At 39.7% G+C, this 18900-nt stretch overlaps 1 protein-coding gene across 1 annotated transcript in view; it reads left to right on the forward strand.

Annotated features, from left to right (window-relative positions):
- The window catches only part of LOC120533813 (collagen alpha-1(XII) chain-like), a 57176-nt gene that overhangs the window by 7938 nt on the left and 30338 nt on the right, over positions 1–18900 (forward strand). Inside the window, exons 4-11 of the mRNA XM_039760813.1 lie at positions 1757–2023; positions 2234–2425; positions 2571–2669; positions 2754–3014; positions 4008–4135; positions 5973–6159; positions 8061–8228; positions 12490–12712. Of these exons, the coding sequence (XP_039616747.1) occupies positions 1757–2023; positions 2234–2425; positions 2571–2669; positions 2754–3014; positions 4008–4135; positions 5973–6159; positions 8061–8228; positions 12490–12712 (1525 nt within the window). The remainder of the gene's footprint in view (positions 1–1756; positions 2024–2233; positions 2426–2570; positions 2670–2753; positions 3015–4007; positions 4136–5972; positions 6160–8060; positions 8229–12489; positions 12713–18900) is intronic.

Here is an 18900-nt window from a genome sequence, read left to right on the forward strand (position 1 = left end):
CATCTCAGGACTCACTCGTTCACGCTCATTTAGTGCAGGGTTGTCTTTAAACTGACGTGCATGTCTTTGGGATGTGGGGGGAAAACTGAAGCACTTTGAGAATGACCTGCATGGACACAATGGGAATCTGCAAAACATCTCACTAACAGTGAAAACAGGTAATGTTGTTGATTACCGGTGCTAACCATTGGCCACCATGACATAAGAACATAAGAAAATTGACAAACGAGAGGAGACCATAGCCCATCAAGCCCATTTGTTTAGCTAATAGCTAAGCTGCCCTAATATCGCATCCAGATTCTTCTTAAAGGTTGTCAAGGTTTCTGCTTCAACTCCAAGTCTCTGCAGTTTCTTCCATAGTCCCACAACTCTTTGTGTAAAGAAGTGCTTCCTGGCTTCAGGTTTAAATGTATTTCCCCATACTTTCCACCGATGTCCTTGAGTATGTAATTCATCCTTAAGCTGAATGAGAGACCGACAGACACACAGCATGTTTCGGTCATGAGTAGCACTGCATCACCGCCTCACTGCACTGGTGTCACAGGTTTGACTCCAGACTGGAGTGTATCCATGTGCGGACAGCCTCCTGTGATGGGGTAACTCTAAACAGTGGCCGTCTTTTAGTAGATGGGCATCTTGTTGCTGATAGTTTTGGGCATGTGTCCATTTTGGTCAGAGTAAGCACTTAACCCATCAATTTATGTTAGCCTGGTACAGATACTGGTAGCTCTGGAACTGATAGGTTTAACACTTTTGATTTTAAAGTCAACACATTTCGAGTCAAACTTTGCTTATCCTGCTAGCCCTGGTATTGTACTAGCACAGACAGATTAAGTAAAGTGAGTATTGTGCCCAAAACGTGGACCTGTGTATGTGCAGACAATTTGTCATTAAAACATAAAGGAAAACTCTTTGGATTTATTATTTCATTGTGAGTCTGGTAATTGGTAGTTGAGGTATATTGGTTAACACTCACTGCCTCTCACTTCAAGAGTTAATCATTTTGAATCTGTTTTTCTCACATCCCAAAGACATTTAAGTTGTTTGATGATGTTGCACTAATTTCATAACTACTGTAAAGAGAGACAAGAACACATCTGGGGCACCTGTAGGCAAACCCTGTATATTAAAGGTGTTAGGCGCACAGAGACTAGCCCCGTTGAAATCAGACAGTCCTCCTCAAGATGGTGGTACTTTCGGTTAAACTGAATTCTGGGAGGAAGAGGTGGGCACAGCTGGAACAGGTTCCGGAAGTGATGTCATAGGAATCGGCATGCCAATCATTCTTTCTGCAGAGGGCAAAGAAGGAGAGATACAGTTACTGCTTAGCGCCCTCAGCTGGCCTGGGATAGTATAACTATTATCTAAGCCTTTAAGGTGTTCCCCAAGCACACGCGTGTGACACTAGATTCAAATGTATGCTTAGCATTATTTAGAAAGATCAACTGATATAACAGCCTCTTTTAGGACTGGGAAAGTCAAGTAACCTTACAAACTTCATGTAGTTGGTAGCCTGAGAATTGGATCCTAGGACCCAGCACTCAGAGTTCACATTATGACTTGCTGCACTGCCGAGGACTCCACAGTTCAATTGATTGTCTTCTGCTTGAACCAGCTAGCAATGTGGTCTGCTGATTTTGTATTATGCTGCTAAGTACTTGAAACAAGCTCACTGGAATTCTGGTTTCTTAAACTTATCTCTACATTTTTATCTTAAATACTAAGTCACAAACTGTTTCCATCCTTTGTTTTCTAGTTTCATTCACAATCGAAGCTACTGCTAAAAATCCAACCAGCATCTTTGTATACTGGACCAGCCTGACATCAACTTCCATGACAGTCTTTGGTTATGAAATCCAGTATATGAGAGTAGGGGACAATAGTTCTGTTGTGATAAGAACAAATAACACACAACTTTTGCTTCAAGATCTCCTACCGAGCACCACCTACAGCATCAGTGTTACGCCCTTATACAACAACGCTAGAGGAATCCCAGGATCCTTAACCATTACTACTCCAAGCAGTAGGAATATTTCATTTTTATATAATTTCCTTTCATGAATTGCCATATGCAATTTTTTAAATTATTTTAAAGTAATTGGTAGTAAAATTTATAAGTGTAACCTGTAGAAATAGGTCATGGAAAGGTTAATTTTGTAATATTATTTTAACACAAAGCCTGTTGTATCTTAATTTTTTCAGAATTTTTCATTTTTCTTCATTTTACTTTAAGTTCCTTCCAGCTATTTCATTAACGTATTTGTGCATAACAAGACAGCAACGTCTGCAGTAATCAGCTGGCAAGTGCCTGCGCAAGTTGCATCAAACATCACGACGTATCGATTGTGCTATGGTCTTCTGAACAGTTCAGCCCTCATCAAAAATATGACCCTGGCTTCTTCAGTGCTCAGTTATCACTTGTCAGGTAGAAAACATTATTTTGATTTAAACAAACTCCAATTTGTAAAAAAAATATTGTATTTCAAAGCTTAAAATACTTGTTTAATCCCGGATGAGAAATATTATATTGTTCATGCAGACTCCAGTTAAGTAGCCATCTCTCTTTGTAGGCCTGAAAAACAGCACAGTGTACTTTGCACTCATTTCCGCAGTATTGAGCCCCTCATTGGGTGAGATGAGCTCCATTGTCTACTTTCTCACAGGAGAGTGTGAGTCTCCACTTATAAACAATACTTTTGAGTTAATGTTAACACCTGGTTTTTTTATTGATTGTTCTTCATTGACATCTCCAGCATCCCTATTGGTCAGTGCAATGACCAGCAGTCCAACCAGTGCTCATGTGAACTGGACCTGTCCAAGTTTGCAAATGGTCTCCAGTTATGAAGTCCAATACATCAGAGTGGAGGATAATGTTGGCAACATCTCCATTACCAGCAACACATCGATCCTGCTTAGAGATCTTCTCCCCAATTCCACATATTGTATCACTGTAACCCCGCTAATCAACGGCACCAGAGGAAATCCAGGATTCACAGCGATCAGCATGACACATGGTCAGTTCTGTATTTCGAAGATAATTGTACCAGGCAGGAGGGGTGACTTTTATTTCAATGGAAAAGATTCTTGATGGTTTATAAAGTTGTTTGAGCTCAAGCATTTCAATGTGCAGTAGCACTACATTAACATCTGTAAATGTTTTGGCTGTGAAGCCTTTATCTGAATATAACCTTCACCTGTTTTATTAGTTATCATTATTTATTCCTGGAGTATTTCTTTAGAAGTGAAAAAAATGCTAACCAGAGTCATACATTCAAATCTCTGCCTTGTTGCTGTCTGTGTGCAGTTTGTGTGATTTATTTTGGGGTATCCCCTTCTCCTTCCACATCTCAGATAAATACAAGTTAAGGTGATTGGCCACTCTAAACCAGTCCAGTGAAAGTAACTATGGGTGTGTATGGGAGTGTACTCTGTGCTGGACTAGCACCCCACGGTGGTTTCATTCTTGCATTAGAGTTAATGTTACACAGAGAGACAGTGAAAATGTAGGGAATCCTGTAAAGGTTGTTAATTAACAATCAGGGGAAATTATTTGCTAGGGACAGTATATTGTATGAAGTGCTGGTAGTGTGATATGTTGGACTTTAAATTACATAGCTGCTGGTTCAGTTGACACGTTCGGCTCCATTTGTGACCCTGAACAAACCACTTAACCTGTTCCACTTCTACTTTTAATATAAAAAAATATTCATAAACATATCCTGGTCTTTCCTAAAGTTCTCCACCAACTTTTGCTGGAGTATCCCAGAAAATCAGGAGACCTTTTACCAAGCTTTCCCTATCGCTGTATTTGGAACCCAGTAACACACTGAGCAGACCCACCAACCTTGACATAAATGGAGTTATCCAATATGAACAGTCTAATGAAATTCAAAAAACACAGACTATTTTAAAAGGTGTTGCTCAACATTATATCACTCCTTACGTTATAATACTGCACATATGTTAATGAAAAAAAGAATCTAATTGGACTTTATTCTGTTTTCCAGATGTTAGTGCTAAGGCAACCCCATCACCACTGCATTTGATGGTGTCAGAAATTGGACAGGGAGTGGGCTTGTTTTTAGTGACCTGGGAGCCTCCCGAAGTACCCGTTGGGACCATCTTGCACTATAATGTAATTCTGAGGATATTCAACTTACATATCAATTGCTTTTAATTGTTGATCTTTTAGTCCACAGCCTTTGACTTTGATTTAACATTATTGTCACTTACTGGATTGAGTCAAGTACACAGGAAGGTTGTAAACCTAACAAGGAATAAATAAATAAATAAATAAAAGGTTGAGTCAACTACTGTTTAAAATTTAAAAATTAAATGCAATAGATGTACTGAAACTTAATTAAAAGTAGGCTTTGAGAAAGGAGATCTGATAGTTAGCATTTAGTTAGCCATTATTTTATATTAATACATGAGGAGATCATGGAGCAGGACTATATTTGGTGCTCCCTCTTCAAGTCTGAGCCCATCAATGTCCAAGTGAGGTTTGTCGTGTTTCCTGGTGCATGCCTCACATCCTAAAGATGTGCGGGTTAATTCTAAATTGACCCAGTCGTGTACTGTACATGGCACAAAATGTACATGAATGAGTATATAGCAAAATGGTATTCCAGCAGAACAGTGCTCACCACTACTGGTCCTGTGTTCAGATCCCTTGTCTGTCAGGAGCCTGCACATTCTGCTTGTGTCTGTGAGGATCTTCCTTTCACACCCTAAAGACATGTATGTTGTGTTTGTCGGTGACACTAAACTGGAAACCAGGGTGTGAACTGGTATATGTCATGTGGTGGTCTGGTGCCTTACAACCACTGCTGCCATAAAAGGCTGCAGCCTCCTGTGACTTGGAACTGAATCATGAAATCTAAACTTTATGTAAGTAGATAATTATGATACTGAGTAACCAGTTACCTTTTATTAATTGACAATTTGTATTATTGAAGAAAGAATTGCCATATTTATGTGTAAATGTTTTGGCTCCCGGTGTGATTTATTTTGGGGTATGCCCCAAAAAAATAACCCTAACCCTAACCCTAACTTATAACTGTAACACATCCATTTTTGTATTCCTCTTTGTGGAAACAAAGGCTCTTTCAAGGCCGGAGTCATCCATGGATGGAACACCAGTCCATTGTTGGCACCTTCATGCACATACTTACACAGATTTATGTCAGGCCATTTGTGACTCTCCAGTCTGCTTAATATGTTTTCTTTTTTTAACAATTTTTACTGAAGTGTCCACTCGGCCGCCCAACTAAGTACCAATATCAGTCTTTATTCCTGCAAATGTACAGAGAAACATGACTTGAAATACCTGCTAGGTTATGGACAGTGTAGAGGCTCAGAGTTCTTAGTAATGAATTAAAAATGAAGCTTCAGCACATCTTTTTATTTTTTTTATTTATTTATTTATTTTTTTTAATAATTTTATTACACTCCATACAAAGCAATCAAGTTTTTACAAAAAGAAAAATAGAGTTAAGAACAGATCGATCCCCACCCTTGTGCTTCAGCACATCTAATGGCACATGTAGTGCCACCTCGCAATGCATTGCTCTGGTCATTCATCACTCTTTTTTTTATGAAATTAAGATTGTGAAATGTAATTAAACTTAGTGAGATGAAGAAAGATGAGTTCTTATTAAAGACTGGGTTGAAGACTTCTCTGCAGGCAGCACCTATAGCTAAACTCAGCTGTTTATCTGAAATGTATTCTCTCTGTTTGCATAAAGCCTGCAATTGCTTCAAAGCTTTCAAACTTTTTTATTTCTAGTAAGTACAGAGTGGATGATTTTGTATTTTCCTAAAATCCACAATTCAGTATCACCTCCGTACAGAGGCCCCAAAAGGCATAAACAGTTTTGATGTTCCTCACGTTATTCTTGACTACACATTGATTAAAATGTATAAGCCTAACACTTGTGGTATATGAAATTCCAAGTGTTCATTTCCTGTAGGTGTCTGTACAGGCCAATGGCTCTTCAACTGCTTGGTACCACACAGACAATCCGTATCTCTACCTTCAAGATTTCCTACCGAACACGGTTTACAGCATCAGCGTGACAGCCGTCGGAGAGAATGGCGAGAGTCTCCAAAGCGACACAGCTACAGTCCAAATTCAACCTGCCATTGCGTCCAGTTCTGGTACAAGTGCTTTTGGCATTTTTACTTTTGATTTTTTTTCATTTGGTTATATAAAATATAGTGTGATAAATAAGTTGTGAGTTAATATGTTTTTCAGTAATGTCTTATTGGCAACAACTCTGACATCTCCTTTCCTTCTCATTTAGAGAACCACAAATCAGAACATTTAGTGTGAGATGATTGTTCACAGATATTGAGGCATGCTAAAGGTTAGCAGAGGTTCAGCAACGTAATAAAGTGCAACACTAAGAAAAATTAGGTTTATAAACAGCTCATTTTAATGTGAATTTGTTTTCAAATTTTAAGTGAAATAGCACTTAATAAAAGTGGTGTTTGGGATTATTCCAGTTTGGTAGACTAAGACGACATTCTTGAAGCCTGGTGTAAGTAACCACAACTGGCTGTAACGTCCCATCAGATGTTACCCTAAACAGTGCTGCTTGAGGTTTAGGGATTGCAAAGAATCCAATACTGTCTAGAAGATAAGCGAAAATGTTATTTTAGTAAGGTCTAAGCTTAGGACATTCCTAGAAATATGACCTAGTGAGGTGGGTGACTGATGACTGAGTTTACATCTGGTTGCACATTTTGGGCAATCTGAGTTAAGAGAAATGAAAGTAATGTATGCATTTGTTCAGAGCAGCTTCATGCAAATCGATGAGCTGTTTATTGTATTAATAGCTGGCCGGCAGCACTGAGGCTCACAGTTACAAACAGCCTGAACAGCAGGCGATGACAGAATGGAAGATGAGACTTTATTTTACTAGACTACTACATGTACACTCTTTATAAAAATGCCACAATCAAACAGAAAAACAGGCCAATCACAACTGAACATTTCTGCTAAAGAAATGGCATCCTGACAGTCACGAAATGTATATTTGCATGATCAGCAATATCAATCCATAATGCATTTTGATATCTGTGTCCCGACATCACACCTTCATTATCCAAAACTCTCATTCACACTGTTTCCTCAAATTATCTAGTGATGATCTGTTTCAAAAAATTGGTAATATCTGGTGGTCCAACTTATGCCTTTTTAGCTCCTAGACAATATAATTTCCACTGGAGATATTAAGGAAAGTATATAAGAAAGGTTTAATGTAGTCTCTAAATGCCATATTGTTGAAGAAATGTGTCGATGAAAGGTTATGCATGGGGCACAGTTGTTGAAAGACTGCAAATATATAATCAGTTTACAAATCTAAAACCTTCAATACTAAGCACTTTCCATGTGTTAAATATTGTAGGATGCAATTGAAATAACATTTGAGCCTTAAACAGTCTCCTCCATTGATATCAGTCACTGAGTGAGTGCTGAACCAGCTGGTTACTGTTTAGGCTATGGAAATTGGTGGTGATTTGTGCACAGAAAAGAAATAAAGCAGGATTTCCTCTCCATGCCCAGCCACAACTATACAATTTAATTTCTTTCTGATTTTTTACACAGTCTTGCTGCACATATATTTTCAACTCCACAGAAGAGTGACCAATGAAGTAACACCATGTCCTCCATGCTTTAGATCTCTGGAGAGTTGTATTTTTCTTGTCTCATTTTGATTAAGATATGCATGAGAAATGAACACTGATCCAGAAAACTTGAACCAATGCAGCAATAATGTCCACAAAAACTGTCACGCAGTAGACTTTCATATGTTTAGCATGTTTTAACTGGTAGCACTATGCTCACTATAGTTAGAGTTTCTTTTTAAACATTGTAAACAGAGACACTGCCTCCATCTCTGTGAAATCAAAAGTAAGCATGCCAGTGTTATTCATCATATTAAACAGATTTCTGGCAACATATTGTCCATATGGTATGCTATATTTGACTTTAGCTCTTGAAGTTACCAGAGTACAGTCCTTTCAGACTAACAGTGAGCTTCGTCCCTTTTCAGTGTCCAGCTTTAAACCCCAGCTCCTGAGCACTGAAGAGCTGTCCATACGATCATCCAGCATACTGCTCAAACTGCCTGAATGTGGGGTGTTTGAGGAGGCAGCCAGGCAGCTACCGAGTCTTAGTGGCCAGAACCTGTCAGTGTCCTTGGTGGTGGCAGAAAGTAAAGGTAAGATAAGACTGAATGTACTCCTCATGGACCTTTACTTAACTTTGTTTTGTAGTAATGGGATCAGGAACAAGAGAGTGCCAGACTATAGTATAAAACTGCAAGCTCTTTATTCAGAACATAATAATGAGGAAGAAATGCATGAACGCAATAAAATAAGCCCCTTCTTTATAGCGCATGTAGACCTTCTCTTTTTGGTAGGTGCAGTGGTGTGGTGTATCCCAAAATGCAGCCTACCCAGAATATCTTCACACTACATCCTCCCAACGTAAAATGCTGTTCTCTGTCTTTTTGCCCCCTGCCTCAGATACACTGTGGTCTCTGATTGCACTTGTGGTGTAGTGGTTAAGGCTTTGGACTGCAAACCCTGAGGTTGTGGGTTCATATCCTGACCATGAATGACCATGAGCAGGTCACCTCACCTCCATGTGCTCCAACTAGAAAAAGAAATGTAAACTGTTGCATCTCAAATGTTGTAAATTGTCTTGAGTGAAGTTGTCAGCCAAATTATAACAACACTTGCTGTTCTAATTGTCTAAGACGGGTTGAACTCAAAGTAATCAACGTAGACCTCAGCATTAATGTTAGTTGTGCATCATGCAATGCATATATCTCTGTTTTAAGTCATTAGGTATGGAATTCATAAAAGATGTGTTAATGCTTGTAATGTGCCATCTATTCCAATGAAAAATGCAATGAATCTTTTTAGTAAAAATGTTTGTTTTTTGTTATTTTGGACATCCATCCATCCATTATCCAACCGGCTGTATCCTAACTACAGGGTCACGGTTAGGAAAATAGGATGGATGAGCTTCTTGGGTTAAATGGCCTGTTGTTGTCATAATTTTTCTAAAATGTTTTCTGAGTTAAGTGAGTGTTCGTGTTTCCATCCAGCCCCACTTTTTCCTAAATATGCATATTCTAGTTCAGCCAGAACTTTCCTGGCAGACTTGTTCACAAAACACAAACCACTGGACACCTGAGAATTTCAAGATGACAAACAGGCGGGGTGCATTTGAACATATACTCATACTCTGTTTGTAGAGTGTGACCATTTGCTTTGGGGTACACAACAAGTGAAAGTTGGGACCTGAACCATCAATCTCATATTTTATTGGTCAGTGCCTCTGCCACTTGGCGGCACTGCCTAACATGTTTATTGGAGGTAACATAATCCATTTTCCATTTCCAGTCCGCTATATCCTAACTACAGGGTCACGGGGGTTTGCTAGAGCCAGTCCCAGCCAACACAGGGTGCAGGGTAGGAACAAATCCCCAGGCAAGGCACCAGCCCACCACAGGGCACACACACGCACACACTAGGGACAATTTAGGATTGCCAATGCACCTAACCTGTACGTCTTTGGACTGTGGGAGGAAACTCACACAGACATGGGGAGAACATGCAAACTCCATGCAGGGAGGACCCGGAAAGCGAACCCAGGTCTCCTAACTGTGAGGGAGCAGCACTATCACTGCGCCACCATATTGTCCTGTAGCATAATGCAAATATAAAATTTTTAAATTCTCACCCTTCGTGGGATTATGACCCAGTGTGTTGCTTATGTGCCTCAAAGACTTAGAATTTTATTATCAGGAGATAAGTGTTCAAGATAGGGTTGCGTGTAGCAAATTGGTCAAAAGCCAAGCAAAGAAAACTCCATTGATGACCTTCATAAGTCTTGATTAAATCAGAGAGACTTCACTTAAAATGGGTACTGGGATTCCTGGAGCCAGAAACGTGAGTGGTGGTTATCAGTGTCCAGCGGCCACATAACTCACATAGCTCAGTTGAGCTCAGTTTGAAAAATCGTGGGGCTCATGTCGGCATACCACTAATAAGATAAACCATGAGAGTTTAGATGCAATTCCCGGTAGGCGGCAGGCAAAATAGGAGGGATCCAAATTTACTTGACCTTGGCAATGGAAGATGACTGTTAAGACAGGAGAGTTAGATTTTTCTGGTGGGGTTGGACCTGAAGGAAAACTGCCAGCTAGATGTAGTTAATCACATTGCTTTGCACTGTCTCTGGAACCAGACATCTTAATCAAGAGTGGTGTCTCTCACTTTTTCTTCTGCCTTGAAGCTGTCCTATTGAAGAAGGTAATACTCATAAGCCCCCGAATAAGTGCCAAACTGTTGGTGTTTATTCTGGTGTATAAGGGGTTTGCTTCAATACAACTTTGAGCTGCAGAGTGGAAAATTTTGTCTGTTGCTTGCATGTGCTGTAAGCACAATTGCTCAGAACTGGATAATTTTCCAAGTACCTGGCACCATGACTGACTTTACATTTGTGTCAACTGCTCTGAAGCTGTATATTCTGGGTAAAGACACGTGGTGAGCTGTTAATTGATCACGGCTTGGTGGTGTGCTCTCTCAAAACAAAAGCAGATATGGAAGACCCAAATGGGCATTAAGGGTTTGCTGGGAATGACTAATGGCTGCCTCTGTTCAGGATGAGTTCAACTGTCTCTTCCTAAACAGTTTTTCCAGTACATCAGGGAAGGCCAAGGACGTAGAATCCGAGAAGACAGTGTTCAAGACCTCAGTAATGGAGGCAATCCACATGTCTGTGTCAGTGATGACTGTACACCCAAGACCCGCTGATGGACACTAGTAGAAAGTGCATCAATCAAGTCAAAGAAAGCATTGTGGGGGTGCTGTGGCTAACATGCCTCTTCAACATTGAGTGAAAAGTGAGGACAGTGTTTTGGGAAGGGAAAATTGAGGTGGTGGTCTCCTTTGTTAAAAAAGAGATGCAACAAAATGAGGGATCACATTCCTCCCCCTGTGTGGGCATGCTGGAGTGGAGATTCAGTCCAATAGTTGAAACTCCAATCCAGGACAAAGAATGCATATTCTGTTCTAGCCATGGAAAAGTGGAACAGCTCTCTTTACTTACTTAGCTTGCTAATTCTGTTTGTAAACCTGAAAAATGCTTATGATCTTGTACATGGAAATATCTTACAGCAGGCACTTCAAAAGTGGGGGCAGCTACTGTGGACCATTCAATCCCTGTATTAGTGGAACAAGAATTGTGCTCACATAGCATAAAGTCAAGTCTGCTCAATATGGGTGACAAGACTCGGTCAAGGTTTCATCATGTTTGTTCTCCTGCTCATAATTGACAGGGTGCCAAGGTTCAGCCAAAGATTAGAGAGTATCCAGTTTGGGATGAGAGTGTCCAGTTTGCAGAAGATGCTGTCCTCTTAACGTCATTAGATTGTGACGTTAAGCTGCAAACTGTTTACAGATGAACATGGTAAGGTTTTAATGAGAATCAGTATCTCCTGTCTTAGATAACTCTTTAAATAAGAGGTGAGCAGCTGCCCCAAATGGAGAACATCAAGTTCCTCAAGGTCTTGGTCTCTGCTGAGGAAAACAGACTATTGTTAGATTGACCAACAAATTGGTGCAGCAGCATCAGTTTTGCAGGTGTCACACTAGACTGTGGTGAAGTTTGTGCCAAATACTTGGTTTAAGTTTTTCATTGTTTGTCAGTCTACAACCTGATTATCATGTATGCTCATAAGCAGTGACTGAAAGTATAAGAGTGTGAGAGATTAAGACACTGAAATAGCCTTCCTGTGCAGCGTTGCTGTGCTCATTCTCTGTGAAAGGGTGAGAAGCTCAGCAATACAATAAGAGAGTCAGAGTTGCCTTTCCACAGCAAGAGGAGCCAGTTAAGGTAGTATGGACATGTTATTAGAACACCCCTTTGTTGACCCCTCCCAACAGGATGTAGGCAGAGTATGACCGAATAAGAGAAGGTCTAGGGGTAGACCCAAGGTAAGCTGGAGAGATTAAGTCTTTCATGGGTCAAGGAACATTTGGGATCTCTCTCTATGAAGAGTTAGAAAAACCTACTAAGGATGGAATAACTCGGCCCACCCACCTCAATGGGTTGCTACTGCAATCTTCATCAAGATAAGCAAAGAGAAAATGACAATGATGAATATCACCTAGCATTGTGCAGTAATGAACAGTACATCAGGAGCATCAAACACTCATAGGTTTGAAAGTGGCCCAGACCTGCCCTTTTTGATTGTTATGGCTTTATGCTCAAATCCATAAAAGAGACAGAATAGTGTAACATGATTAGCTCATGAGTTGACAGCAGGATTACCTTACATCAGTGCATCTTCCTCATAGCTGTTTTTAGAGTTCCTCTTTTGAAGTTGCTCACCAGATTTATTCTCCATTCTTAAATATACTGTAAATCTGTTCTAAAAAGTTGTTCCTGTCTTATGTCTGTTGTAGCGGTTAACGAAGACTTCAAACTGGCATCCTCTACTCTGACTAATTTAACTTACAACGACACAAATATTGGCAGCACTGGGCCTTATGTGTCCATCCATTATCTCTCTGCGTATGACTGCTACAGCATTACAACCAACAGCCGGATCATTCAGAGGGACACTGAAAGCCTTTGTGGTCCTTCTACTGGAGGGTGTGAGAAGAAATTCATTAGGGCCAGAAGTAGGTAAGTGTCATTATTTGTTGGTTAGAAAAATGCATTTTTAATAAGAATATTTTAAGTAAATTAAAACATGACAAAACAATACAAGTAAATCGCAGCAATGTCTATTATTTAATCTATCCATCCAAGCTGTCGTGCTTCTTATGCCATGTCTGTGACAAATGGAGCTGCATGTACTTCAGAATAGATAATCCATATGAGGCTAAGCATGTCAGAATCAGAATCAGAATATCTTTATTGTCATTGTAACAAATACAACGAAATTAGGTGCAGTCCCTGCAGTGTCAAAATATAAATAAATACAATTACAAAAGGATAACAACAACAACAACATTTATTTATGTAGCACATTTTCATACAAACCCCCGTGACCCTGTATTCGGATTCAGCGGGTTAGAAAATGGATGGATGGATTTTCATACAAACAATGTAGCTCAAAGTGCTTTACATGATGAAGAAAGAGAAAAAAGACAAAATAAATAATTAAAATTAGGGAACACTAATTAACATAGAATAAAAGTAAGGTCTGATGGCCAGGGAGGACAGAAAAAAAAAACACCAGACGGCTGGAGAAAAAATAAAATTTGTAGGGGTTCTGAGACCACGAGACCACCCAGCCCCCTCTAGGCATTCTAAGTAACATAAATGACCTCAATCAGTCCTCATTGTATTCAGGGTTCTCATGGAAGAATTTGATGATGACGGTCATGTGATGGTCTGGCCTTTAATCCATCAATGTAGGGACATTATGGTGCTTTGATTAGGTGGTGGTGGTGCAGGTCGCCACCACAGAAAAACAGAAAAAGAACAGAAGAGAAAGTAGGGGTTAGTACGGATTTCAGAGCCACCATGAATAATAATGATAATTAATTGAATATACAGAGCGTCAGGATTAAACTAAAATGAAGTTATGAGAAAGTCATGTTAAAGTAATATGTTTTCAGCAGTGTTTTAAAGTGCTCCACCGTATTAGCCTGACGAGTTCCTATTGGCAAGCCGTTCATGATTTTAGGTGCATAACAGCAGAAGGCCACCTCACCACTTCTTTAAAGTTTAGCTCTCAGAATAATAAGCAGACACTCATTTGAAGATCTAAGGTTATGATTTGGAGTGTAAAGTGTAAGACATTCCGAAATATAAGATGGAGCGAGATTATTTAAGGATTTGTAAACCATAAGTAGTATTTTAAAGTCAATTCTGAATGACACAGGAAACCAGTGTAGTGACAACAAAACTGGAGAGATGTGCTCAGATTTTCTATTCCTAGTTAAAATTCTAGCACCTGCATTCTGCACTAGTTTTAATCGATTGATGTCTTTTTGGGTAGTCCTGAGAGCATTACAGTAATCTAGTCGACTGAAAACAAAAGTGTGAACTAATTTTTTAGCATCTTGCAATGTCATAATAGTTCTAACTTTTCCTATATTTCTTAAGTGAAAAAATGTTGTCCTAGTAAATTGATTAATATGTGATTTAAAATTCAGGTCAGAGTTAATAGTTACCCCTAAATTCTTTACCTCCATATTGAATTTTAATCCTAATGCATCAAGTTTATTTCTAATAACCTCATTATAGCCATCATTGCCAATCACTAATATTTCAGTTTTCTCTTTATTTAGTTTGAGAAAATTACTACTCATCCATTCAGAAACACAAGTGAGACATTGTGTCAGTGAATCAAGAGTGTCGGGGTCGTCAGGTGCTGTTGATAAATACAGCTGCGTGTCATCAGCATAGCTGTGGTAGCTCACGTTATGCCCTGAGATAATATGACCTAACGGAAGCATGTAAATCGAAAAGAGCAGCAGGCCCAGGATAAAGCCTTGTGGAATATCATATAGAGTATCATGTGTCTTTGAAGTATAATTACCACAACTAACAAATAATTTTCTATCTGCCAGGTAGGACTCAAACCAATTTAAGACACTGCCAGAGAGGCCCACCCAATGACTAAGATGATTTAAAAGAATATTGTGATCAGTGGTATCAAATGCAGCACTCAGATCTTAGAGGATGAGAACAGATAAACGGCCTCTGTCTGCATTTACCCACAAATCATTTACTACTTTAATGAGTGCAGGTTCTATACTATGATAAGAAAGAATAAGAAATGATAAGGAGAAATAAGGTAGAACACAAACATTCAACATAAGACCTTAATTGCACATGAAACACTATTGAGCCTGGCTAGTACTTGAATGAAAAACCATCTAAGAAAAGCCAGCGGGGTGCTTACCCTGTGGCCTGTGTGTGGTTCCCAATACCCTAGTGCAGTAACGGAGACACTGTGCTGTAAAAATTAGCATTGTCTCTTGGATGAGATGTAAAGCCAAGGTTTCTGACTCCATGTGGTCATAGAAGATCCCTTGGCATCTTTGGAAAAGGGTAGGGTGTACCCCAATATCCTGAATAAACTGCCCACCACAACTATGTTTATTTTGGCCTCCTAATCATCCCCTGTCTTTTATTGGCTATCTCTCTTAACTCTTCACCACCTAAAAGCTAAAGTGTCATGAGTGTACTGGTTCAAGAATGGCTGCCATCGCATCATCATTGTGGGGGCTACACATTGCAGGTGGTTGAAGTGGTTCTCCGCTGTCTATGTACAGTGCTTTGAGTAGTTTAGAAAAGCTCAATACAAAATTGATTATTTAGTATTATTATTGTTATTATTATTATTATTATTATCTCAATCTCAATGAAAAAGCTTATGCCAGGGTAATAGAAAAGAGACTCCACCCAGTTGTGGAACCTCAGATCCAGGAGGAGCAATGTGGATTCTGTTCAGGCCGTAGAATGGTGGACCTGCTGTTTACCCTCATAAGGATTCTGGAGGGTGCTTAGGAGTAAGTCCAATCAATCTACATGTGTTTTGAGGACTTAAAGAAAGTGTATGACTGGACTTCTTGAGGGATTCCATGGGATGCTGGGAGAGTACAGAGTTCTGGGCCCCTAATAAGGACTATTTGGTCTCTGTATAATCACAGTGAGAGCTGTATCTGCATACTCAGAAAAACATCAGCACCATTTCCAGTGGATGCGGGACTCCGCCAGGGCTGTCCAGTTTTGGTGGACTTAGAATCACATAACTGCTTTTTGCAGATAACATGGTCCATTTGACCTCCTCGGACCGTGAATTCCAAAATGCATTAGAATGGTTTGTATGAAGTGGCAGGGATGAGCATCAGCACATCCAAATCTGAGGCCATGGTCATCAGCAGGAAAAAGGTAGACTGTCTCCTCTGAGTGTCTCAAGTGGAAAAGTTTGAGTACCTCAGGGTTCTTGTTCACAAGTGAGGGGAAAAGGAGTGGTGATATCAATAGTTGGATTGAGGAGGCGGGAGCAGTTACATGGTTGCCATACCAATCCGTGCTGGTGAAGAATGAGCTGGGTCAGAAGGCAAAGCTCTCGATTTACCAGTAGATCTACGTCCCTACCCTCACTTTTGGTCATGAGCTTTGGGTAATGACTAAAAGAATGACATTATGGTGACAATTAGCTAAAATGAGCTTTCTCTGCAGCCTGGCTGGGCTCTCCCTTAGAGATAGGGTGAGAAGTGCAGTCATCAGGGAGAGGCTTGGAGTAGAACTGCTGAGCCTCCACATTTAGTGGAGCCAATTGAGGTGGCTCAGGAATCTGATATGGATGTCCCCTGGACACCTCTCTATGGAGGTTTTACAGGCACATCCAGTTTGGAGGAAACCCCTGCAAAGAACATGGGCTCAGTGGAACATGGCCTGGGAACACCCTTCATATCCCACAATATGAGATGGCAAGTGTTACTGGAGAAAAGGATGTATGGGCCTCACTGCTAAGGCAGTTGCCCTGATGACCAGGCTTCGGTTAAGTGTTAGAAAATGAATGAATGTATTATTAAATGATCTAACAACCAATTAATACAGAGGATATTGATCAAGATCAGTTCTAATGTGTCTTCGTTTCTTGTCTTCCACCCTTATGTGTGTCACTCATGACATCAGTCAGTTTTATTGGCTAACATCGTTGCCAGGTTACAGGGGTCTTACCAAGTAACTTGGCTGTTTCTAAACCTTGAGAGAGATGCCACCATACAGAACAGCCATTTTCATGATAAAAATTCTTTAATACTAGAATGTAATATATCATTCCAATTTCAAGTTAAGTAAATTGTTTAAAGGAATGCCTCTTTTGCTGATCACATCCAGTATTATTAGCATAACGTAATACTAATTTGTATAAGACACTGCTGATGTTTAGTGTTATATAAAGTCACTTTCTTCTTGAATGCTGAAGGGTTTGTGTGTTTTCTGAAGGGCTTTGTTTTTTTTTTTTCCTTTTTTTGTATTTTCTACTCTGACAGCCCTATTTGCTGATTCTGTAATCATTATATAGTTCTGAGTTTGTGTGTGTTTTGACAGTGTCATAAATGGCTGCCCAAATGTAGCCAATCTTCTAGTAGTGCCTTGCAATGGTACATTAAAACCTGATAACAGTAACAGAACATGGATGTGCCATTTCTAAAATTTTGAAGCTCTGTAAACCTAAAAGTAACTGAGAAAAAAATTAAATGTGCACAACAAGTTACTTAAAAGAATGTGTTGGCACCGCAATCCACCTGGCAGAATAGCTTCAGTCCACCTTGGCATATGTTCTAGAAGGGCCTGAGATTCCTGTATGCTACAGTCTATGGATTTCAGCACTGCCATCTTGGAAGACTTCGCTAAAATTAGTAGAAGCAGTAATAGTGGTGGTAACTCTTGTGCTACCTGCATGTCTATCCAACACAGGACACATCACCAGTCTAGTGACAAAATATCAGTAAAACTGCTTGAGGTGATTAAAATACTGCTGTAAATTGTTTTTGGTGGCTATCATATTATGTGCTCATTAAGTTGCTGTTATTTGGAGAAGTACACCTAACCTCTGCTCTATAATGCACTTCAAATGTTCAGTATCTGCTTGCCATGATTTGAATTACTGCAGCAGCACACACTCCACACACACCTCTTCATCAAATGCCTGACACAATTTGTAATTAAATTGGTTTTGTTTTAATAGTCATTTCCTGCCTCAGAAATTCATTATCTTTTTTGAAGCAGGAATTCAGTGGTCATACTTGTTTTTTGTTAGAATCCGTTTATAACAACATTGAATACGTTCTTTCCTTGTGCCATCATGTTTAGATTATGGATGTTTGATGCCCAGGTTGGCCGCAGCTGGCACAGTCATCCTTGAACCTAGGACACTGATAATCATAAACTGAGACAGATTAGGACTAACAAGGATAAACACACACTCACAGCACGAACTGCTGCAAAATAATACATATATTGCTTTTTAATTATTACAAAAGTGTACAAAGTGCAGTGCAAGATACATAAATAAATAAATACAGTATTCCAATAAAATCAGTGTATTTGTGAGGATAAAAACCAACAATAAATAAGGTAAAATCTAAGTATAAAATGGTCAAGACATTGGGTTCCTAACCGCCTACCAGCCCAGCAGGACTTTCTGCAATCATCTTCCCAGCTCAACCTTCTCAGGTCTTTCAGCTGAAACACCAGCAGGCTGAGGACCCTCACTTTGGCTCTCATCCCAGCCATCAAACGCTCTGCTTCCCTTCTGGTACACTGACTCGCTCTTCCCAATTCTGTCCTCTCTCAATCTCCATCCAATTATTTTTTTTTTCTCTTTTTCACAATCTCCGTTTGCAGGCTTCATTCTACTCTGATGGGGGCATTATCGTTATTATGATCTGTGGAGCGTCAATGAGGAAATGGGAACCACTCATTCATTCAAATACAAGTGTAATCAGCACCATTAAACACCCTGGGGTCACATGTCCATGCACACCCACAGAGCCTGAGCTGCAGGTTTTTTATTTAAAAACATACTACACCATGGACCCTTACCTTGCTTGTGATGGTCCAGGTTGGCGCCATTCTCCTTGACAACTTGAATCTGGAACCATTGATAACATATCTGAGGATGAGTCAGGCAAATGAGGACACACACAGTCAAGAGGAAGGTGAAAGTGATTAGTGCTTTTATTGACTTTCAAACAAAGGTCCTAGGGTACTAAAATTAAGCGAGATCTGAAAACAGACTGACTGAAGTGACTAACAGACTACACTTAACATTAATAAATGGCTTTCAAACATTATATACCCCATCTGTCCATCCATCCATCCATCCATCATTTACATCT

This window comes from Polypterus senegalus, chromosome 8 (assembly GCF_016835505.1).
Source record: "Polypterus senegalus isolate Bchr_013 chromosome 8, ASM1683550v1, whole genome shotgun sequence".
NCBI classification, from domain to species: Eukaryota; Metazoa; Chordata; class Cladistia; order Polypteriformes; family Polypteridae; genus Polypterus; species Polypterus senegalus.